The sequence below is a fragment of the Antedon bifida genome, chromosome 8 (assembly GCF_963402885.1).
Source record: "Antedon bifida chromosome 8, ecAntBifi1.1, whole genome shotgun sequence".
Taxonomy (NCBI): Eukaryota; Metazoa; Echinodermata; class Crinoidea; order Comatulida; family Antedonidae; genus Antedon; species Antedon bifida.
Genome location: NC_136233.1, coordinates 206,382 through 225,916, shown reverse-complemented (window position 1 = coordinate 225,916; position 19,535 = coordinate 206,382). Strand labels below are relative to the sequence as shown.

The 19,535-nt window shown below is 32.2% G+C and overlaps 1 protein-coding gene across 1 annotated transcript; it reads left to right on the top strand.

Annotated features, from left to right (window-relative positions):
* The first annotated feature begins 39 nt into the window (after positions 1-39).
* Positions 40-17,889, top strand: LOC144850878 (katanin p80 WD40 repeat-containing subunit B1-like). The gene is made up of 17 exons (XM_078708371.1): positions 40-94; positions 1,376-1,458; positions 1,607-1,737; positions 2,200-2,317; positions 3,783-3,883; positions 5,627-5,752; positions 5,839-5,954; positions 6,740-6,811; positions 7,009-7,213; positions 7,661-7,806; positions 9,628-9,767; positions 12,557-12,909; positions 13,105-13,272; positions 13,816-13,892; positions 14,328-14,402; positions 14,536-14,649; positions 15,041-17,889. The coding sequence occupies exons 2-17, from the start codon at positions 1,431-1,433 to the stop codon at positions 15,171-15,173; spliced, it is 2,103 nt and encodes a 700-aa protein (XP_078564497.1). The 5' UTR covers positions 40-94; positions 1,376-1,430; the 3' UTR covers positions 15,174-17,889.
* Positions 17,890-19,535: the final 1,646 nt, after the last annotated feature.

Genomic DNA, 19,535 nt, shown 5'->3' with positions numbered 1-19,535 from the left:
TCGTCCAATCAGATGTCTTTCCTAAAATTGATCGAAAAACTGGGGTCCGCCGATTCCTTGGCAATCGCTGCGACAAGTTGAAGGTGATAATAAAGTGAGTTGCAATTAATATGTTTTAATCATATAAAACAGAGTTCATGTTCTGTCGTGTAACCGATATTTAACTTTCCAGGCATTGTCATAATTGGACTTTCTTGTTTTATAATAGAAAGCATGCATTTGCCTTTCCTCACTCAGTAGCACTCGTTCGGCGGAGTCTGAATCGAACCGAACGACGACAGTCAGGCAGTGCTGCTGCTGAGCTTTGAGCTGAGAGAGGAGGAGGAGAGGCAAACTAAAAGTTGCTAGGCCTACATGAAGTAGGCCCCAGCCTAGGATAGAAGAGCAGCAATATTGTTTAACTAAATAAAATGTTATATGTATTTCGTAATTGTTCGTATTTGATTAACACAGTCACAAAGTCAGACTAAAACAATCATTAACAAAATTACAAAGTTAGGTAGAAGAATTTATTTTGACTCTTGTTGAGTGACACACATTTGTTACATTTTTCATTGTTGTGCGATACATTTTATATGTACTGTATTAATATAATTACCGTATTATCAGTATTGCTATTAAATAGGTTTTTTTTCGTTTACTGCTGTAAATACCGTTTGATTCAATAGATCGAATATATTTGAAACAACTCCATGAACAAATTTCCTATATCTACACCAGTCCGCGTCATATATCAATTATCAATAGTTCTGCTCGGGGAAATACCTCCAGACAAAATGTTCAAACAAAGTAAACAATTTCTAACATATATCCACATTTCAATCAAACTCATTAATGGTCTAACATTGTTGGTACAATTACAACATGAAAAGGGAATGACACAAATTTAACTTTTGAATTTATTAATTGTAATTGAAAATTTAAAAATATTCAATCAAAATGTATTATTATACATATTGCAACTTGAAAGAAAATCATAATTTAAGTTTGCCAAGAAATTGTCCCAGAAGACGAAAAGTTATCACTATCCTAACCCTAATTTCAATCGTCAATTTTATAGGATTATACCAAGTGATATATTTTACTATTACGGTATGACTTGAATTATTGGCAGTGGTCAGACCATTTGTAACTAAACTACACACTCAATATAAATGTATTGTATATTAACACTGTCAACATATGGTGCAGATATGCATGAAAGATACAAATTCTGATTAGTTGCACTGTTTACAATTACAGACTACGCACAGCATAGTAGCAATCATAAATAGTAAATATAGAATAATGTATTACTGAATTACAAAGATGGTGTAAGTGGCTTAGAAACCATTGACTGATACATGATATGAAGAGTTGTCACTGTTTTTAACAGGTTTCTGCTTGATATGTTTTTTTGAAAGTTGAGGAAATTTAAAATTGTGAAGAAAATGACAACTAAAAAGGCATGGAAGTTGCGTAAGTCAATTCATAATATTATCTTTATTCAAAATAACTAATTTTAAACAAACAATTCATTTTTGTAATTTAAATTTTACATGATAGAATTGTATTGTAAATATTAATATACACCTATGATGGATAACATTGAAATTAATTTATCCAGAGGAATTTGTGGCGCATGGGGCCAATGTCAACTGTCTTGCTCTCGGACCTAAGAGTGGTCGAGTGATGGTGACCGGTGGAGAGGACAAGAAGGTCAACATGTGGGCTGTTGGCAAACCTAATTGTATAATGGTGAGTTTACTGTTAGTAACTAGTGTTGGAAATGGTAATTTGCTTTTCAAGATTGATTTCTCTAGGAGTAGCTGCTGTTTAGAGATGTAAATTAAATTCAATCAATAACAACGTTTCTGGCATTCATTTTATCTCCTGTACAAATTCAAAAGCTTTGGTTATTAATATTAATATATATGCTTAATAATATGCTTAGACCCATCAACATTTAGCCTAGTGTTTTTGCAGTTATCTGTGTGATGATTTCAATAATTTAATAATTGATCCAACTTGCCATTTAGGCAATGAGTCTTTCATAAACCTGGTTAATCGTCAAACTACTGCACTACATTTCTCAGCTCCTGTGTAACCTTTGGCCATTCAATGAACTTAATTATTGTGGTTTAACTTATCTGTTAGTGGTAGTACAATTGAGTTTAAATGGATTTGTAACATTATCTGGATTAACTTGTTTCATGACAGGGTTTGTCAGGTCACACTACTCCTGTAGAATGTGTCAGGTTTTCAAGTAGTGAAGAATTAGTTGTAGCTGGATCTCAATCAGGAGGACTTAAGATATGGGATTTGGAAGCTGCAAAAAGTAAGTATAATCCTATCTTGTCAATTATCCAATTTAAATGGCTTTATCATTTTGATAAACTGTAGTACGTTCAATTCATCAAGTTTGATATTATTTTTGAAATATAGAATGTTTATTATTTATTAAATAAGTTTATGCAAATCATGGCATCTGTGTTCAGACTCAATTCAACCAAACTCTATTATCATAAACCATCCCCTAAAGCAATATTGAATTCATTCTGATACATTTAAGTTTAATTCTTTTTGTAATGAACCATATCATAACAGACTGCCATAGGGTACAATGCTGCCATGGGGTTTTAGCAGCAGCATGTATCTTAATGTAAAATTGCCATTACATGTGTTATGACTCAGACTGTGTCTTTTCTGACTCACAGCTGTATAAAGGAATTTTCTTTTTGCTTGTTAATGTTTTGTGTACATATTTTGATATTGATAGTGTACATTAAGTTAAGGAAATTAAGGATTTTTTTTTATTTAAAAGAAAGAAAATTTTGATCAAATAATATATCTGTAAAAATTGAATATACATTATATTTTACATAACATTTTGACATTAAATATTTTGGTTTAAGAAAATTTAAATTAAAAATGACATAATTGGTTAGATAACCTAAAATCATTACATATTTCAATTCACTTGTTTACCCATGTACACTGTAAGTCTGTACTTTAGTGTCATCACTTAACACATGGTGCAAATTCATTGCTGATTTAATATAGACAATAGACACATGCCACTTGTGCTAAACGCTTTCTATTCTCAAGGTAAAATTCTCTTACCATGCTTAATATGATTGCTAAATTTGTTTTCCAATTTTTGTATTAATAATTTTAGGCATATTTTAACAAATTACATAATAAATCTCTATGGTATACTTTGAACTTTCTATGAACTTATTGGAATACAGCAAACTGTAGAATTACATGCCTATACAATAACTGGTGTACTGGGTTGTTTGTAGATTAAAATTACCGAAAAAATATTTTATTTTGCTGAACAATTCTTACTATAGCAATGTCAGCCCTTACAAAAGATTTCAATACACACTGAAGATAATGGTTTTCCATATTTTTAAAAAAACTACCTCAATTAAAATTTGTAACAATAACAATACTGTGTAGTTAGAAAATAGTTTCCATGGTTATTTGTTAAATGTGTAACCTTCACCCCAATAATGACAAACCATAGACTAATTACAAGTAACTGGATAACATAAAATATATACAATAACTGTATACATTGTGATATAACAATAGTTTTGAAGGTAAATTGCTGAAAAACAGCAATGTTGGTTCGACTGTGTGATTTCAATGATGATGCTGTACAAATGGTATTTTTGGTATAAGCATTAAATATATTAAGAGATATTTAAGTTTCTTTCAATATCAAAATAAAAAAACAAAATGATAATGTGTTTCTTTTTTTCTGATATAAATATGTTCTTTTTTGTTGTTGATAGTTGTAAGGACGCTGACAGGACACAAAAGCAACATAAAGAGTTTGGATTTCCATCCATATGGAGACTTTGTTGCCTCTGGATCTATGGACACCAATTTAAAGGCAAGTACTAAGCATTTGCCTCTATTTCGTAAGAATGCACAACTAGCTTGTCTAACTGCACTTTTTTTTATTGTTTATATAATACACTGTAAACTGAGTATGTCTGCAATTTCTGAAGAAAATGTTTTAAATAATTAACATGTAATGTTTCATTATTAATATTTTCATTTCCTTTTTGTCAATCCCAACTTGCTGTGTTGTTGCAATAAGAATTTAAATTACAAGATGATTCATATTAAATAGCATAAATTACAGTAGTGTAAAAGCAATAATTCCAATATTGTGTATCAATCTTCATAACATGACTCATCCTCAACACCTTATATATTACATCACTTATCCCAACATTGTTTGATATGGGTCACACTTTACTTGTTCAAAATATTGATTGAATGTCCAACATTATAATTGCCTATATAGAAGGAAAATTACTACTCCTCGAGAATAATCCCATCTCCTAATTTAGGCTGAATTTGGGCACACTTAAGCCCATTGTTAATGAAATCTTATTATATTCCCACCCTCTAAATTTTTGCCAAACGTTGTACCCAGGCCCTAGGGACTATACAATACTATATAAGGTATGGTATTAAATGTAACCATTAATATTTACTTTGTCCTACAAGCAATAATCTAAAATGTGCATTCTGATATTAATTGAAATTCATGACAATTAGAAGAATTAGTAAATTATGTTAATTTGCTGTGTCGCAAATCTAAATGGTATCGTACAAGTTCAAATAACATTGTGTGCACCTAAAGCACAACAATCAATCTGTCATCTTATCAATACATCAATATTTTGTAAATGGCAGGCTCAGCCCAATGAACCAATACATCTTATCAATATTGTGTAAATGTCAATGGCAGGCTCAGCCCAATTAAAGAATTTCTCTTCCTTATTCCAAACAACACTAAAGTACTACTCACTAATAGTATGGTAAAATTCTAGTCATGCCTTGTATTTAAGAAGAATTTCTATTATTATTTTATATGATAATGGACAAATAAAGCTTTTCAGTATTTCAGTATGTTGTGAACTAATTGGCCAACTTGTAATTTATTTTGTTATTATGAATGTAAAATATTTCTAATTTGTAAAATACTTGTACACTGTATTCATTCATCAGTGGAGAATTACTTCCATTTATTGTCATTTGCTTATAAAATATACATGCAAAACTAACAATAAGCAATGGGGCCTACAAATCATATATATTATTATTATTATTGATTGTATTACTTATTTATTCCCAGTTCTACATTTTGTAATGCATCAACAACTATTTAGAATATTACATTATTCACTTCCTACTTGCTATGAATTTATTTTTCCATAATATGAATAAGGTGGATTGATCACCTGATTACTATTATTACAATTTCTTTGAATATAAATTGTTTATTATAATAACACCAAGCCTAATTTACAGTTCCTACAGTATACATCATTTACTAAAAGATGTATAATGTGAGAACTGTAAATTAGTTAGGTATGTTCTTAACTAGTGTACCAATAATAAAAGACAAAAGCTAATTAAAGCTAATTAAAGCAAATGCTTGGCTAGTTCTGGTTTTGTTATTAGTAATTGCCATTGGGTATGTTGAGGCACTGTAAAGGTTGTTTTCAGAATTAATTTAACTGTACGTAACTTACTATCTTTGTGTGTATAACAATTTTCTAATGTTAAGTTAGGTACAAGAAATGTACATTAATGTGATGATATAATTGATATTTTACAGTTATGGGATGTTAGAAGGAAAGGTTGTATATTTACATACAAAGGTCACAGTGGATCGGTCAACTGTATTAGATTTAGTCCTGATGGACGGTGGATTGCATCAGCATCTGAAGATGGTCTTGCAAAGGTAAATACATTCCTTATTTCCAGTCCTGATGGTCAGTGTATGAAATATTGGTCAATAATATTTGTTTTTTTGGGGGTTTTTTTCAGTTATGGGATCTTACAGCAGGTAAACTACTCCATGATTTCCATAGTCATAGTGCAGCCGTCAATTGTGTTGAATTCCATCCAAATGAATTCCTATTCTCAACAGCTAGTAATGACAGGTAAGAAACAAAACCTCTTACAACAAAAATATACTACTTTCAGGGCCATAGCCACCAGTACGGTTGGTAAGAAGTTCCCAATTTATAAATGGTCCCCAAATGGTGTTACTTAGCTTAAGTTTTTTTCATAGTTTCCCAAATTGATGTGACCCATGATTGTATTGCACTTTTACGCAACCCTAGTCTTCATTACGTGCATAGTTACTCTTTCCATTGCATTATTATAAAATATATTGATTATTATAACAATACTGACTTTTCATGCACCAATAATTATAATCCTTTATTGTGCTAATATCTATAATAGATGTATTGATGATAACCAGCTGTTAATATTGATTTAGTTGTAGGGTTACAGTGATTTGTATTGATTAATAATAAAGGCCTTTGAATTATTTTAAACTTTTGATAATGTGGAGCTGTAGCTTAGTGGTTAACATGCTTGCCTTACAATCCCAAGGTCCAGGGTTCAATCCTGACCTAGTGCCAGGGTTGTAACTCGTGAATCTTTCACTCCCTAAGCCTCAAATTAGACTTAGTTTATAAGCATGATAAATTATAAAATAGTTTACTGTATCCATCCTGTAATTAGTGAGTTTGTGCTCACTGTTGGATGTCTATGAAATAAAAATTTAAAATAAAGTATACTTTATATTAAACACTTTTTCTTTAGTTAAGCTTCGAATATTGTAGGTTCAAGAAAATAAAATACAATTAAATATTCAATAATTTCATTAGAAATGAAATTATATAATATTAAGTATTTTTACCAATTTTTTCTTTAGAACTGTGAAGTTTTGGGATTTAGAAACCTTTGAGCTAGTAAGTTCTTCATCAGGAGAATCTAGTGGAATAAGGTAAATTGGACATATTGCGACAGGCTGTCAATCATCTTGATTATGTCATATCACTACCATATTTGGAGACAGTTTTGTTGTCAAACAAGTTTGATAGTGTAGACAGAGCTTAACCTACATCTTTCTAAAATCATTATTAAGAACTACATATGTTTCTTTATTCTTTCCTTTAATTATTTGTTGTATTTTATCTGTAGGTCAATATGCTTCCACCCTGAAGGTAACCATATATTCACAGGTAGTCAGGATATGCTACGTGTTTATAGCTGGGAACCTGTGCAGTGTTATGATAGCCTGTATATGGGCTGGGGGAAAGTAGCTGACATGGCAGTCTCCTCACAACAGATCATTGGAGCCTCATTTAACCAAACAAATGTGGCTGTTTATGTTGCAGATCTAAGTGTAAGTACACAAATGGGTTTGTATGACTCAAGCTCTGTTTACACTATCAAACTTGTGATGTGATTAAAAAAAATGTGATATTCCCATGTATTGACATGATGATGTCATATCGCAATACCATATTTAAACATATCGCTACCATATTTGGGTACATCACACCTTTTCGTCACATGAAGTTTGATATGTAGACAGAAATTAAGAGTACTTGTTTTGAAATTGTATAAAACCAAATGTACTATGTAATACTGTAAAACTAAATAAATAATAATTTTCTTGTAAAATCCACTATTAATGGTATTTTTCTTGATTTGTTTCTTCGTTTGTTATTTTTGATGCACCATTAATAGAAATAAATGTTTATGAAATGATTTCAAAGAACAAATTGTTATGGTTATAATGACTCTATTCTAATTCTGTTTGACTGACACTTTAGTTGTTCTTTTATAGAAAATTAACACAACACAGGGGATGATCCAACCAGGAGGAGTTCCGATACCAGACCCACAACCTAACCCATGTTCACCACCTCTGACATCAAGTAATAGAAAGAACTTTAACACAGGAAGACCACACACTAGTTCAACCAAACCAAGGTATGTCTCCAAACTTGATACATATTTAATAAACCTATAAATAAATAACACAATCATTAATTAATTATGTATATTGTTACAATAAGTTTGTTAATATAATTAGTCAGATGTTTTGCTCTACTCTGATGTAATTTGTACTTTATTCCAAGTACATTGAGTAATTCTCAGGTGGGACCCCTGTTTACCCATCATAGACAGTATGACAGCAATGTCACACACAACATGTCTTGAGTGTACATATTCAACAGCCATTGTGTCACACACAACATGTCTTGAGTGTACATATTCAACAGCCATTGTGTCACACACAACATGTCTTGAGTATACATATTCAACAGCCATTGTGTCACACACAACATGTCTTGAGTATACATATTCAACAGCCATTGTGTCACACACAACATGTCTTGAGTATACATATTCAACAGTCATTGTGTCACACACAACATGTCTTGAGTATACATATTCAACAGCCATTGTGTCACACACAACATGTCTTGAGTATACATATTCAACAGTCATTGTGTCACACACAACATGTCTTGAGTATACATATTCAACAGCCATTGTGTCACACACAACATGTCTTGAGTATACATATTCAACAGCCATTGTGTCACACGCAACATGTCTTGAGTATACATATTCAACAGCCATTGTGTCACACACAACATGTCTTGAGTATACATATTCAACAGTCATTGTGTCACACACAACATGTCTTGAGTATACATATTCAACAGCCATTGTGTCACACACAACATGTCTTGAGTATACATATTCAACAGTCATTGTGTCACACACAACATGTCTTGAGTATACATATTCAACAGCCATTGTGTCACACACAACATGTCTTGAGTGTACATATTCAACAGTCATTGTGTCACACACAACATGTCTTGAGTATACATATTCAACAGCCATTGTGTCACACACAACATGTCTTGAGTATACATATTCAACAGTCATTGTGTCACACAAAACATGTCTTGAGTATACATATTCAACAGTCATTGTGTCACACACAACATGTCTTGAGTATACATATTCAACAGCCATTGTGTCACACATTTAAAAATGTGCTCTAAAAGTGTACCAACTATAACATTTAGAACTCACAACATTTGGTTTATTTCTTTAATTTGAGAAGACGCAGAAAAACATTTACTGTTAAACAAACTGCAAGAAAACATATTTTTAAGAGGTAATCATATTGGATAATATTATGCAAAAGGTAACTGGGGCAGCTTCTTAGAAATGAACTGGAAATGAATGAGTTGATAGAATGCAACATTCTGCTTATTATGTTCAATAGCATGAAACTCATTGTTATCTTGTCTTAAGCTCTATCAAACTAGTGTGATGTAAATATGGTAGTGATATGCTTAAATATGGTAGTGATGTGACATCATCATGTCCATGTATGGGCACATCACATTTTTTTTGTCACATAAAGTTTGATAGTGTAGACACAGCTTTATGATAATTGTTGTTACAGGGTGTATTTTTGTGTTGTGGGATTTAAGTAGAAGATGCAAGAATGATTACAATGTTCAGTTGGGCAAATGCTACATCTTAGTCTGTACTTGATTAGTAATGTGTTGTGTGTCCAAATAAATGCACTTGTACATCATTCATATTACTATTTTCATTATTCTAATTGAAATGCTTATAAACCTATCAGCAATGATTGTGGCTGTCAACTGTAGACTGTTACATTATGCATAGCTGGAGCCACTAAGCAATTAAGCCTAACAATAAACCTTACTTTAGAAGTCAGTCTGATAAAAACAAATAATGAAATTGTTGGTTTTGTAGGCAACAACCAGAAATGAAGCGATCAGAAGAAGAGACATCGTCTTCACCTGAAGATCAAAAAGAAGATGATGGTTCATCAACAGCAGATATACAAGATCAAGACAATTATGAAAAAATATTTAAACCTAATTCAACATTGTGTAAGTTAACTTGACTCTGTACTTTCCTCTTTATCAACAGAAAACAAGATTGTCTACATTCTTGGAGATTTCAACATCGATATCCTTATATACGATACTGACAACAATGCTCGTGATTTTATCAACTCGCTTTTCAGTAATAATTACCTTCCTTGTATCCATAGACCTTCCCGTATCAGTAAAACTTCTGCCACTTTATTAGACAACATTTTTACTAATCAGATTGAATACCAAAACACAAGTGTTCTACTTTATAGCGACATTTCCGATCATCTTCCTGTCTTCAATATTTCTCTTCTCAACGCTTCCTTCCCTAATCTTAATCCAAATAAAAACTATACTTTTAGAAAATTTAACCTTACTTCACTGGCAAACTTTCGTCTTGAAATGTCCACCCAACAGTGGATTGATGTTATTAACACTGATGACCCAAATAAGGCTTATTCACACTTTGAACTTATATTAAAATCAATATATGATAAACACTTTCCTCTCCTCAAAAACGAAAAAAAAAATAATAAATTAAAGTCATGGATGTCTAATGGCCTACTTAATTCAATTAAACACAAACATAAACTGTACTCTAAATTTATCCATTGTCCCACCCAAAAAAATGAAACAGCCTTTAAACAATTCCGTAATAAATTAAATACTACAATTAAAGCTGCAAAAAAAAATCATTTTCACAAAACGTTTCTCAAACACAAAAATGATATTAAGGCAACTTGGAAATCAATTAATTCCCTGCTCAATAAATCAAATAATACACATACAAATACTTCTTTCAATTTTCAAGGGGAGTTGACCAATGATTCCAATATAATTTCAAATGCCTTTAACAAATATTTTGCTGAAATCGGCCCTTCACTTGCTAATAAAATTCCCAATAGTAACAGATCATTTAAAGACTTTTTACCCAACCCTACCCCTAACTCAATATTCTTTACTCCAGTCAATGAGGCCGAAGTTTTTAAAATCATTTCTACCTTTAAAAACAACAAATCACCCGGTATTGATGATTTCCAAACCAAGCCCATCAAACATATTGCCGATCTCATTTCTTTTCCACTTACCCATATTTTTAATCTTGCTTTATTAAAGGGTGTTTTCCCAGACAGGATGAAGTTTGCGCGCGTTACCCCTATCTACAAATCTGGAAGCAAATCTGATTTCTCTAACAATCGCCCCATCTCTGTCCTCTCTATTTTCTCTAAAGCTTTAGAAAGGGTAATCTACGATCGTACATTTTCATTTATCTCAAAACATGACATTCTTCACAAAAATCAATATGGCTTTAGAAAAGGTCACAACACACCCATGGCTCTCATTGACTTAACAAACAAAATTGTTGACGCATTTGAAAGTGGTCATCTAGCCATCGGCGTTTTTATAGATTTGTCAAAGGCATTCGACACAATAGACCACAATATACTTTTATTTAAACTATCCCACTATGGAATCAGAGGGCCCGCATATGATCTTTTCAAAAGTTACCTTACCAATCGTTTCCAATGTACCAAGTATTCTAATTCTGTCTCCAACTTCAACCCTGTTACTTGTGGTGTTCCCCAAGGCGCTCTTCTTGGCCCCCTCCTATTTATTCTATATATTAATGATATATATCTTTCTTCTTCAATTCTTAATTTTTTTCTATATGCTGACGACACCACTGTTTATTACTCTGACCCTGATATTCAAACCTTATTTAATACTGTTAATACCAATCTGACCCTCATGTCTCAATACTTTTCAGCTAACAAACTTTCTCTTAACCACAAAAAATGTAACTTCATCCTGTTTGGGACCCCTCAGAAAATTAAAAACATTGATACTGCAAACTATAACATTTCTATTAACAATCATGATATTCCCTCAGTCCAATCTGCTACATTTGTAGGAGTTCATCTTGACAGTCGACTTTCATGGAAAAATCACATCAATTTTGTTGAGAATAAAATTTCCAAAAGTCTTGGCATCATCACTAGACTTTCTTCTTTTTTACCCCCTAACATTCTTCGTATTCTTTACTGCTCCCTCATCCTGCCTTATCTTAACTATTGCAATATTGTCTGGTGCAACTCTTATCCTTCCAGTATTAAAAAACTTCAAACTCTTCAAAAAAAGGCCATCAGGGTTATATCTGGCGCCCCACCCCTGTCTCATTCATCTCATCTTTTTTCAAAGCTTAATCTTCTCAAAGTCTCCGATATCAATCTAACCCAACAAGGCTCGTTCATCTTTTTTTCTATTAATTCTAACCTTCCCAAACATCTCTGCTCCATGTTCACTCCAAATTCTTCAATTCATTATCATCATACCCGTATTTGTTCAAAATTAAATATTCCAACCCATAAAACCAACCACTTTCAACACAACATTAGGTATTCCGGACCCACTTTTTGGAACGATCTGCCACTCCCCATCTTAAACTCTGTTTCTAGCAAATCATTTTTATCTAAACTTAAAAGTCACCTTATTTCCAAATATTAACTTTTCCTCGGTCAATTTTATTTTTTATTTATATTTTTTTTAAATTTTCATTGTCTGTGTCTGTAATAGGTACGTCCTCCACAAGATGTGTTTTTCATCTTTCTGGGCGTGTACCTTCTTCTTTCGAAATTTTGATTACATATATATTGTTCATTGAAATCTGTTTTGTATATGAAAGGAGAAAATAAATGTTGCTTTGAATTGAATTGAATTGAATTTCAAAATTAAGGAGCTTATTATTTGTGATCTACGCATTGATGTGTCATGTCTTGTCTAATGTCTTTATATTTTATCTTTAGCTCGATCTCCAACGCGTAAAGCAGAACCATTCCCAGCCCCATTAGTAGAACCCTCCAAGCCACAATCTGTTCAACCACCGTTTTCTAAACGAACTTCAGACGCCGTTCAACCACCGTTTTCTAAACGAGCTCCAGATGCCGTTCAACCTCCATTTGCGAAACGTGTTCCAGATGCCACACCGATATCATCCAAACCTAGTATTAAAGAAACGCCAACAGCTAAAGTAGCACCAACACAGCCACAACCTAGGTACATTGAGAAACCAGTTATGTCAGAAAAGAAAATGAAAGAAACTATTATACCAGCTAATAGAGAAAAGCCAGTGGGACTTGACGTTAATGAATTCTTACCTGTAAGTTTTTACCAAGCCATTTTTTCATATTAATTACACTTTGCATATGATTTCCACCAAATTTACTTCAGGTATGTCATGATAAAAACAGATCCAATTGCTCTACTTAACACACTACATTGTTTCTACCATTTTATAACAGCCTGAGCTAATAGTTTTTACCAACTATTGACTAATAAATGTTTGTAATTGAAGGTAAAATTACAATCGGAAAATAAAATGACATCACAAGTAGAAGCGAAATCAGAATCAGAAGTAATAGAATCTCTAAACAAAGGTCATGATTCAATGTGTGCAGTAATGACCAGTAGAAATAAGAACCTACAAGTTATCAAAGCAATATGGAGCACAGGAGATACCAAGGTATTCACCTCTCTGCACACTATCAAACTTTATGTGACAACAAAAATGTGATGTTACCATATATGGACATGATGATGTCATATCACTACCATATTTGGTAGTCATTTTTCAAACTAGTTTGATAGTGTAGACAGAGCTTTACACTATTTTACTAATTAATACAGTAGTTCAAGTAAAATCACATAGTACCACCAATGAAAAATTGTTTGACAATTTTTAATTTTGGTTTTATATTTTTGTGGAATTACAGCAAGGGTATCGTTTAGTTGAAATATATATATATATATATGTACCTACTGTCTCAAAAAGATGTAGAGGTAACATGTCTGTGAAATGTCCTATCTCATTTTATGAAAATACACCCATTGACAATTTTATTTTTGCTGTAACTATCTGTAATTATAAATTGTTTACATTTTCACAAGTCAAAATATAGTTTCTCAATTAACTAACCTAATTTTGAGACTATGTCATAAGTATATGTATGTTAAAGTTAATAAAATTGTGTTTTCATTTTAAATGTTAAATCTATATCTCATACAGACCGCTGTAGAATCTGCAGTTAACATGGGTGACCAAGCACTTTTGGTAGATTTACTAAACGTTCTATGTTTAAAAAAGTAAGTAGAAAGTAACCACAGTTGTAATTTATGGAAATACATTCTCTTTTGTGATCATAAAAACAAACTCCTTTTCCTGAACAAAAAAAGTTGAATATAGAATCATAATGGCTTTTTTTTTATATTATATCAAACATATTACTGGACCCTCTGTAATCAACTTAACTTATAACTTTATAATGTAAGCTCTATCACACAAACCTTCTGGTTTCCTGAGACCCCATTTCATCATTTTTCTCAATCATTGCACATACTATTATTTTAATTGTGATTTGATGAATAAATGTATTTGTATTTTAATGTACAGTACATGATACTACAGCATTAACATACATCAGCACATTTGACTTATATAAGATTATTGTGAAGGTCTTCTACTGACATGTTTATTGTTGAGTGTCTGCATAGTTTAACATGTGATCTTCTCAATGACAGATCCCTATGGACCTTAGATTTGTGTGTTCTACTTTTACCAAAAATTAAGGACATTCTTAGCAGTAAATATGAAAAGTAAGTACTGAAAACAGGATTTATTGGTACAAAATATATAACCAAGATTTATTTTAAACTCATTACTAATAGAGTAGCTACTCAATAATTTGTCAACACAATCTATTAATATATTTCTTGTTTTTATGTATAGTTATGTTTTGACAAGTTGTACGGCAACCAAACTGATATTAAAAAGCTTTTCATCTTTAATTAAGACCAACATAAACCTACCCCCTCAAGGAATTGATATTATGAGAGAGGAAAGGTAAGTATCTACTGCTAAATATGTCAATATTTAGATTGTAGAATTATTAGAAAAACGTTATCTTTGCAATCCAAGGCTATTTAGTAATCCTTAATGAGTTCTGAAACGAAATGGATCACTTTATTTTGATATTCTAAAAGTGGCCTGATTTATCACTTATTTTGCGTTTTAGTATACATACTTTTGTAAGTCACTTTTCCCCGGTGAATAAAGTAAACAATACTCAATGTATGAATTTAGATGGTTATTAACTTCCAAGTGAAATGCTGCTAAAAGATCTTTTTACATAGAAAGGTTTCTTAAACAACAATTATTTGTGTATAAATAAATTTCTGCTAAATTATGGATGCTGAATTTGAAAGAATAAGTTTTTGATTATCATTTATTTTAGATACAACAAATGCAACCAGTGTTATGGGTATTTAATAGCCGTAAGGCAACAAGTTGAAACAAAACAACTTACATCTGGTAAACTTGGAAGTACTTATAGAGAACTTAAATTACTTTTTGGTCAACTTGATTAATATGAATGACATGAGTTAATCTTCATATTCTCAAGTGGAAACCTGAAATAGGCTATCAGCAGCATCATTTTACTAAAAAACGTGATAGTGGTATCAAAAGCCATAGACAATGTTAAACATACTGGTTCCAGAGGATAACCCAGTTTATTAGCAGCCATGGCTATATGGGTCCTTACTCCATGCTTTCAACTGATAACTTGGATTTAGCAGCTCATTAAATGATGATCCTAGGAGAATTATGTGGTTTCATTGATGCACAGCTAATAAATAAGGTTGTTTAAATTATGAAATAGTCTGTTGGCAATACATTGCCCAATGATACTAAGATCCATTTCACATTCAAAGATCAATCTTTGTTTATACCAAAGTAAGTGCTCTGTTCCAGTCTATTTTCTGAGAAACTTAGCATAGAAATTAATGTAGCCGATTTATTAATATTATAAACCCATTATGATATAGACGCAAGCCCACGCATATATTTCTATTAATTTCCAAACCCACGCACTCAAACCCACCCATAATTTGTCTCCCCATAATGCAGAAATCAGTTCCACATTCATCGCCCAAGTTAATGTTACCGTCTCATTTTGATTTGCACAATCTGCAGGCCTAATTTTTTAATACGTCTTGTACATGATGAATTTGTTTGGTTTGTTATGTAGATAGAAACAGACAAGTAACATTGCAAAGTTTACATTCAAACAGCAGGATAAGATTACCTGTTGATTGGGTATTTTCATTAAATGAGGTTCGCTAATGGAAGGAGGTCGTAATATTATAATACCTTTAGGCTTCTTAAGAGGTTATCTGTTGACTTACTTATTTTGTATTTAACAACAGTATCTCCACGAGTACTGTACTTTGAATGCATTCATTAGTACATTGCTGTTAGTATACATCATTAGCAGATCACAGTTGGTCACTTCTATTACGATTGGTGACTGGTCAGTTGTGGTTGAACACAGGTGGCCACTGGTGACGGTCAATGGTGGTTGCTAACTGGTGTTCACGAAAGGTGACTGGTGAGTTGTGGTTGAACACAGGTGGTCAATGGTGACGGTCACTGGTGGTCAATGGTGACGGTCACTGGTGGTTGCTAACTGGTGTTCATGAAAGGTGACTGGTCATTGGTGGTTGAACACAGGTAGCCACTGGTAACGGTCACTAGTGGTTGCTAACTGGTGTTCATGAAGGGTGACTGGTCATTGGTGGTTGAACACAAGTAGCCACTGGTAACGGTCACTGGTGGTTGCTAACTGGTTTACTGGTCAATTGATTGAACTCTGGTGACGGTGCTATATGACAATATTTTCATCTAGTTTATCATTTTCTGTATTTCTACATCTTATAGTGCATATTATAGTTCATATTATGTTCTTCTCTTTTAAGTCCCAAATAATAATACACTTTACCATGCGCTTTCTAATTCAAGTGTATTTTTTTCATTTCATTTCATTTATTTCGTCTCATATACTTATAACAAAAAAATAACAAACAATAGAGAGAGACAGGATTCCCAAAAGCGAACTAAATCAAACTATCAAGTGGGTCTCCAAAGCAAAACATAATCATCCAAAAAAAAAATACAAAATTACAACATTAAAAACAACGTGAAGATTAAAAAAGTACAAAATATCAATACAAAAGTTACCCTAGACATGTACGTCGCATGTAGTACCAAACTTTCGCGCTTTCTGTCTTTATGACAATTACCATATTGCTACGCGCGATACGCGTCATAACGTTCCACAATTATTTATTTCATTTCAATTGTCTTGTATTTTTAACTTTCAACTTTTTCTTTAAAATATTATATTTGGTTTTTTTATATATGTATTTAATATACTGTACTCCCTTTTTCCGAGAGTTTGATAATAGCATACAGATCAGTTTCCTCTCAATTAAAGCAAGTAATACGATATGTATTTTACGACAAATAATATACGTAACCCGATATCGGCTCCAATATTGTATCGAACACGTTTATCCCGTTTCTAAATATAATCCCTATCCGTGTTGGCGTACACTTTACGTGCGCCAATTTTCAAGTTGTAATACAGTTTTGCGTAATTAAAGATAGTTTATTAAACTTGTGTTCCTATATCACTACATACATCTGTCATGTACAATTATTAAGACAGGTACAATAGTATGTATGTTAGTATGATTGCGTGTATCTAACAGTATAACCAAGTGTTTTCTTTTATATATTCCTGCTGATGGTTTTTGAACTACTACGTTTTTCGTTATACGAGATTTTGATTAATTTATGAACATATTTTTTTTCGAAGGTCACGTCTTCATATTTATATAATTTGAATATAAGTTAAATATCATAGTGGTATTTTTAATTTGAAGTATGAAAGGCCTATATGAAATAGATTGTTTTGATAATAAAATGTAAGATAAAGATGTATATTTGTGCATGTAAAATAGTGGTTGGCGTGTCATAGTTTATAAAAAAAGGTTTACTGAAATTGAGTGTATGTTGAGTACACATGTATATAAAATTATAATCCACATTTTGTAGTTGATTTATGTTAATCCGCCATGGTTTATGCGTTTATATACCTTTCTGTCCAAGGAAACTGTTTCGTTTGCTGACCAATTAAATGGGGAATATATCGCATTGTTTGTTTTATTTATGTTTGCTTGAAAGCATGAAGGAGATATTTTTGCTGTGATTTTGAACATTAAACAAATGAGCCAAGTCTAACATCACGATTGCTTGTTTTATTTTGTCATGTTGTTTTACTAAAGACACGCGTCTATACATTATGAAAACATTCTATTATTCCGGTTATTAATATTAACAAACATAACATTAGCTGCAGCTGTACATTGCTTAAATTAGCATTCACCTCAGAAACATAATGGATGACGTTGTTGTTGCACAAGCCTACACTCGGACATAAATAACATTTATATAACCTAGCTTCATCTTCACTAAACTGGAATGGTCGGCAATAATCCCATAGACCCATAAATAATGCCTTTACCCTCGGTCAGTAATAAAAATACAGAATCCTACGTAAGCCGTGGTATTTCTTGCAATAAATAAAACCATTCGAATTCGAAAATAAATTAAATGTTTGTAAACTGTTCGTCAATGCCATATTGGAACACCTGACCATGCTCTCGTGTAAATACAGGTGGTGGAATATGCTGAACTGGTTCACAGACTGGATGCATTTTGAGGTGCAGCAATGCTGTTGATATCCGGCCTATTATGGAACAGGTAAGACCAATACCAATACTTAATACTAGATATTATGAATAGATGCAAGTAAGAATTATTACTCAGTATTCTGTTTTTTGAACGAAAAGATTAATGTGTTTCCTGGGCACGTGTTTTTAGAGTGAGTAGAGTTTACCGCCGCTAGATTTTCGCGCTTATCTTTACGTGACCAAATCGCAGGGGGCAATATAAACTAGTTCCGGACCATGTGTAGAAATCAGTTGTTTGAAATATGGCGCTCTCCTTAGTAAAATGTTACTCTTCCCTGTCCCAACAATATAGTTTTGATACAGTACATAGTAGTTTATACAACAGTAAGCTGTGGAATAGGCCCGTGTGCCTACCAAGAGCGAATTCGGAATTCAAACAGAAGAACGTAAATATCAATTAATAGTCCGTACAATATTTGTAGTTCATAATTTCATTTTAGCTATCGATCATGAAGAGTATATTTTATCTATCTCGTCCTCTCTATTATAACACCAAGACCCGTCAATTTCAAATAAATGGAGTGAACTGAACCCATTACACGTGTTTTAAATCATTTCAGTCATCTATCAGCTGCAGTAATACCAAATAAACGATCAATTGGGGTGACGTCACTACTATAATAAGAATACCCATGGGTGTCTTATGGATTATGTACGATTGGGTCAGTTCAAATCTCGTGTAATCACGGTCTTAATTCTCACGGTTTCGTTCAAAAATAATATTATCAGGATTGACTTTGATATTTTATAAGTTGACTTTGATATTTTATAGGTTCCTGCAGATCTGTATATGTTCTTGTTTAGTTTTGGAAGAAGAACGATTATATTTGATAATTATTTTATAAATGATGTATCAACTCATGTCAGACAAATATTGCCACAGTATATAGTAATAATTTTTTATTTTTTTTTTCTTCTAACTTTGTAAATTAGCTTAAGTATCCGTATCCGTCATTTTATGTTAATTGTGTTTAATATGGATGCACCACTTACTGTGTGTGCCACCGATGTAAAGGTGCAATTTCCAAATAAATTGATTGATTGATTGATTGATTGATTTATTATTAATGTATTGAGTTCCATCGTTCGTAACATCACACTTTGTCAATTATCGCTATTTTTGTTGAGCAGGTC

Bases quoted from the DNA above. Each gene is read 5' to 3' on its own strand.
- LOC144850878 (XM_078708371.1), top strand. From the start codon at position 1,431: ATGACAACTAAAAAGGCATGGAAGTTGC. The intron at 1,459-1,606 runs GTAAGTCAATTC...TAATTTATCCAG, and splicing joins TAAAAAGGCATGGAAGTTGC to AGGAATTTGTGGCGCATGGG. The intron at 14,650-15,040 runs GTAAGTATCTAC...CATTTATTTTAG, and splicing joins GATATTATGAGAGAGGAAAG to ATACAACAAATGCAACCAGT.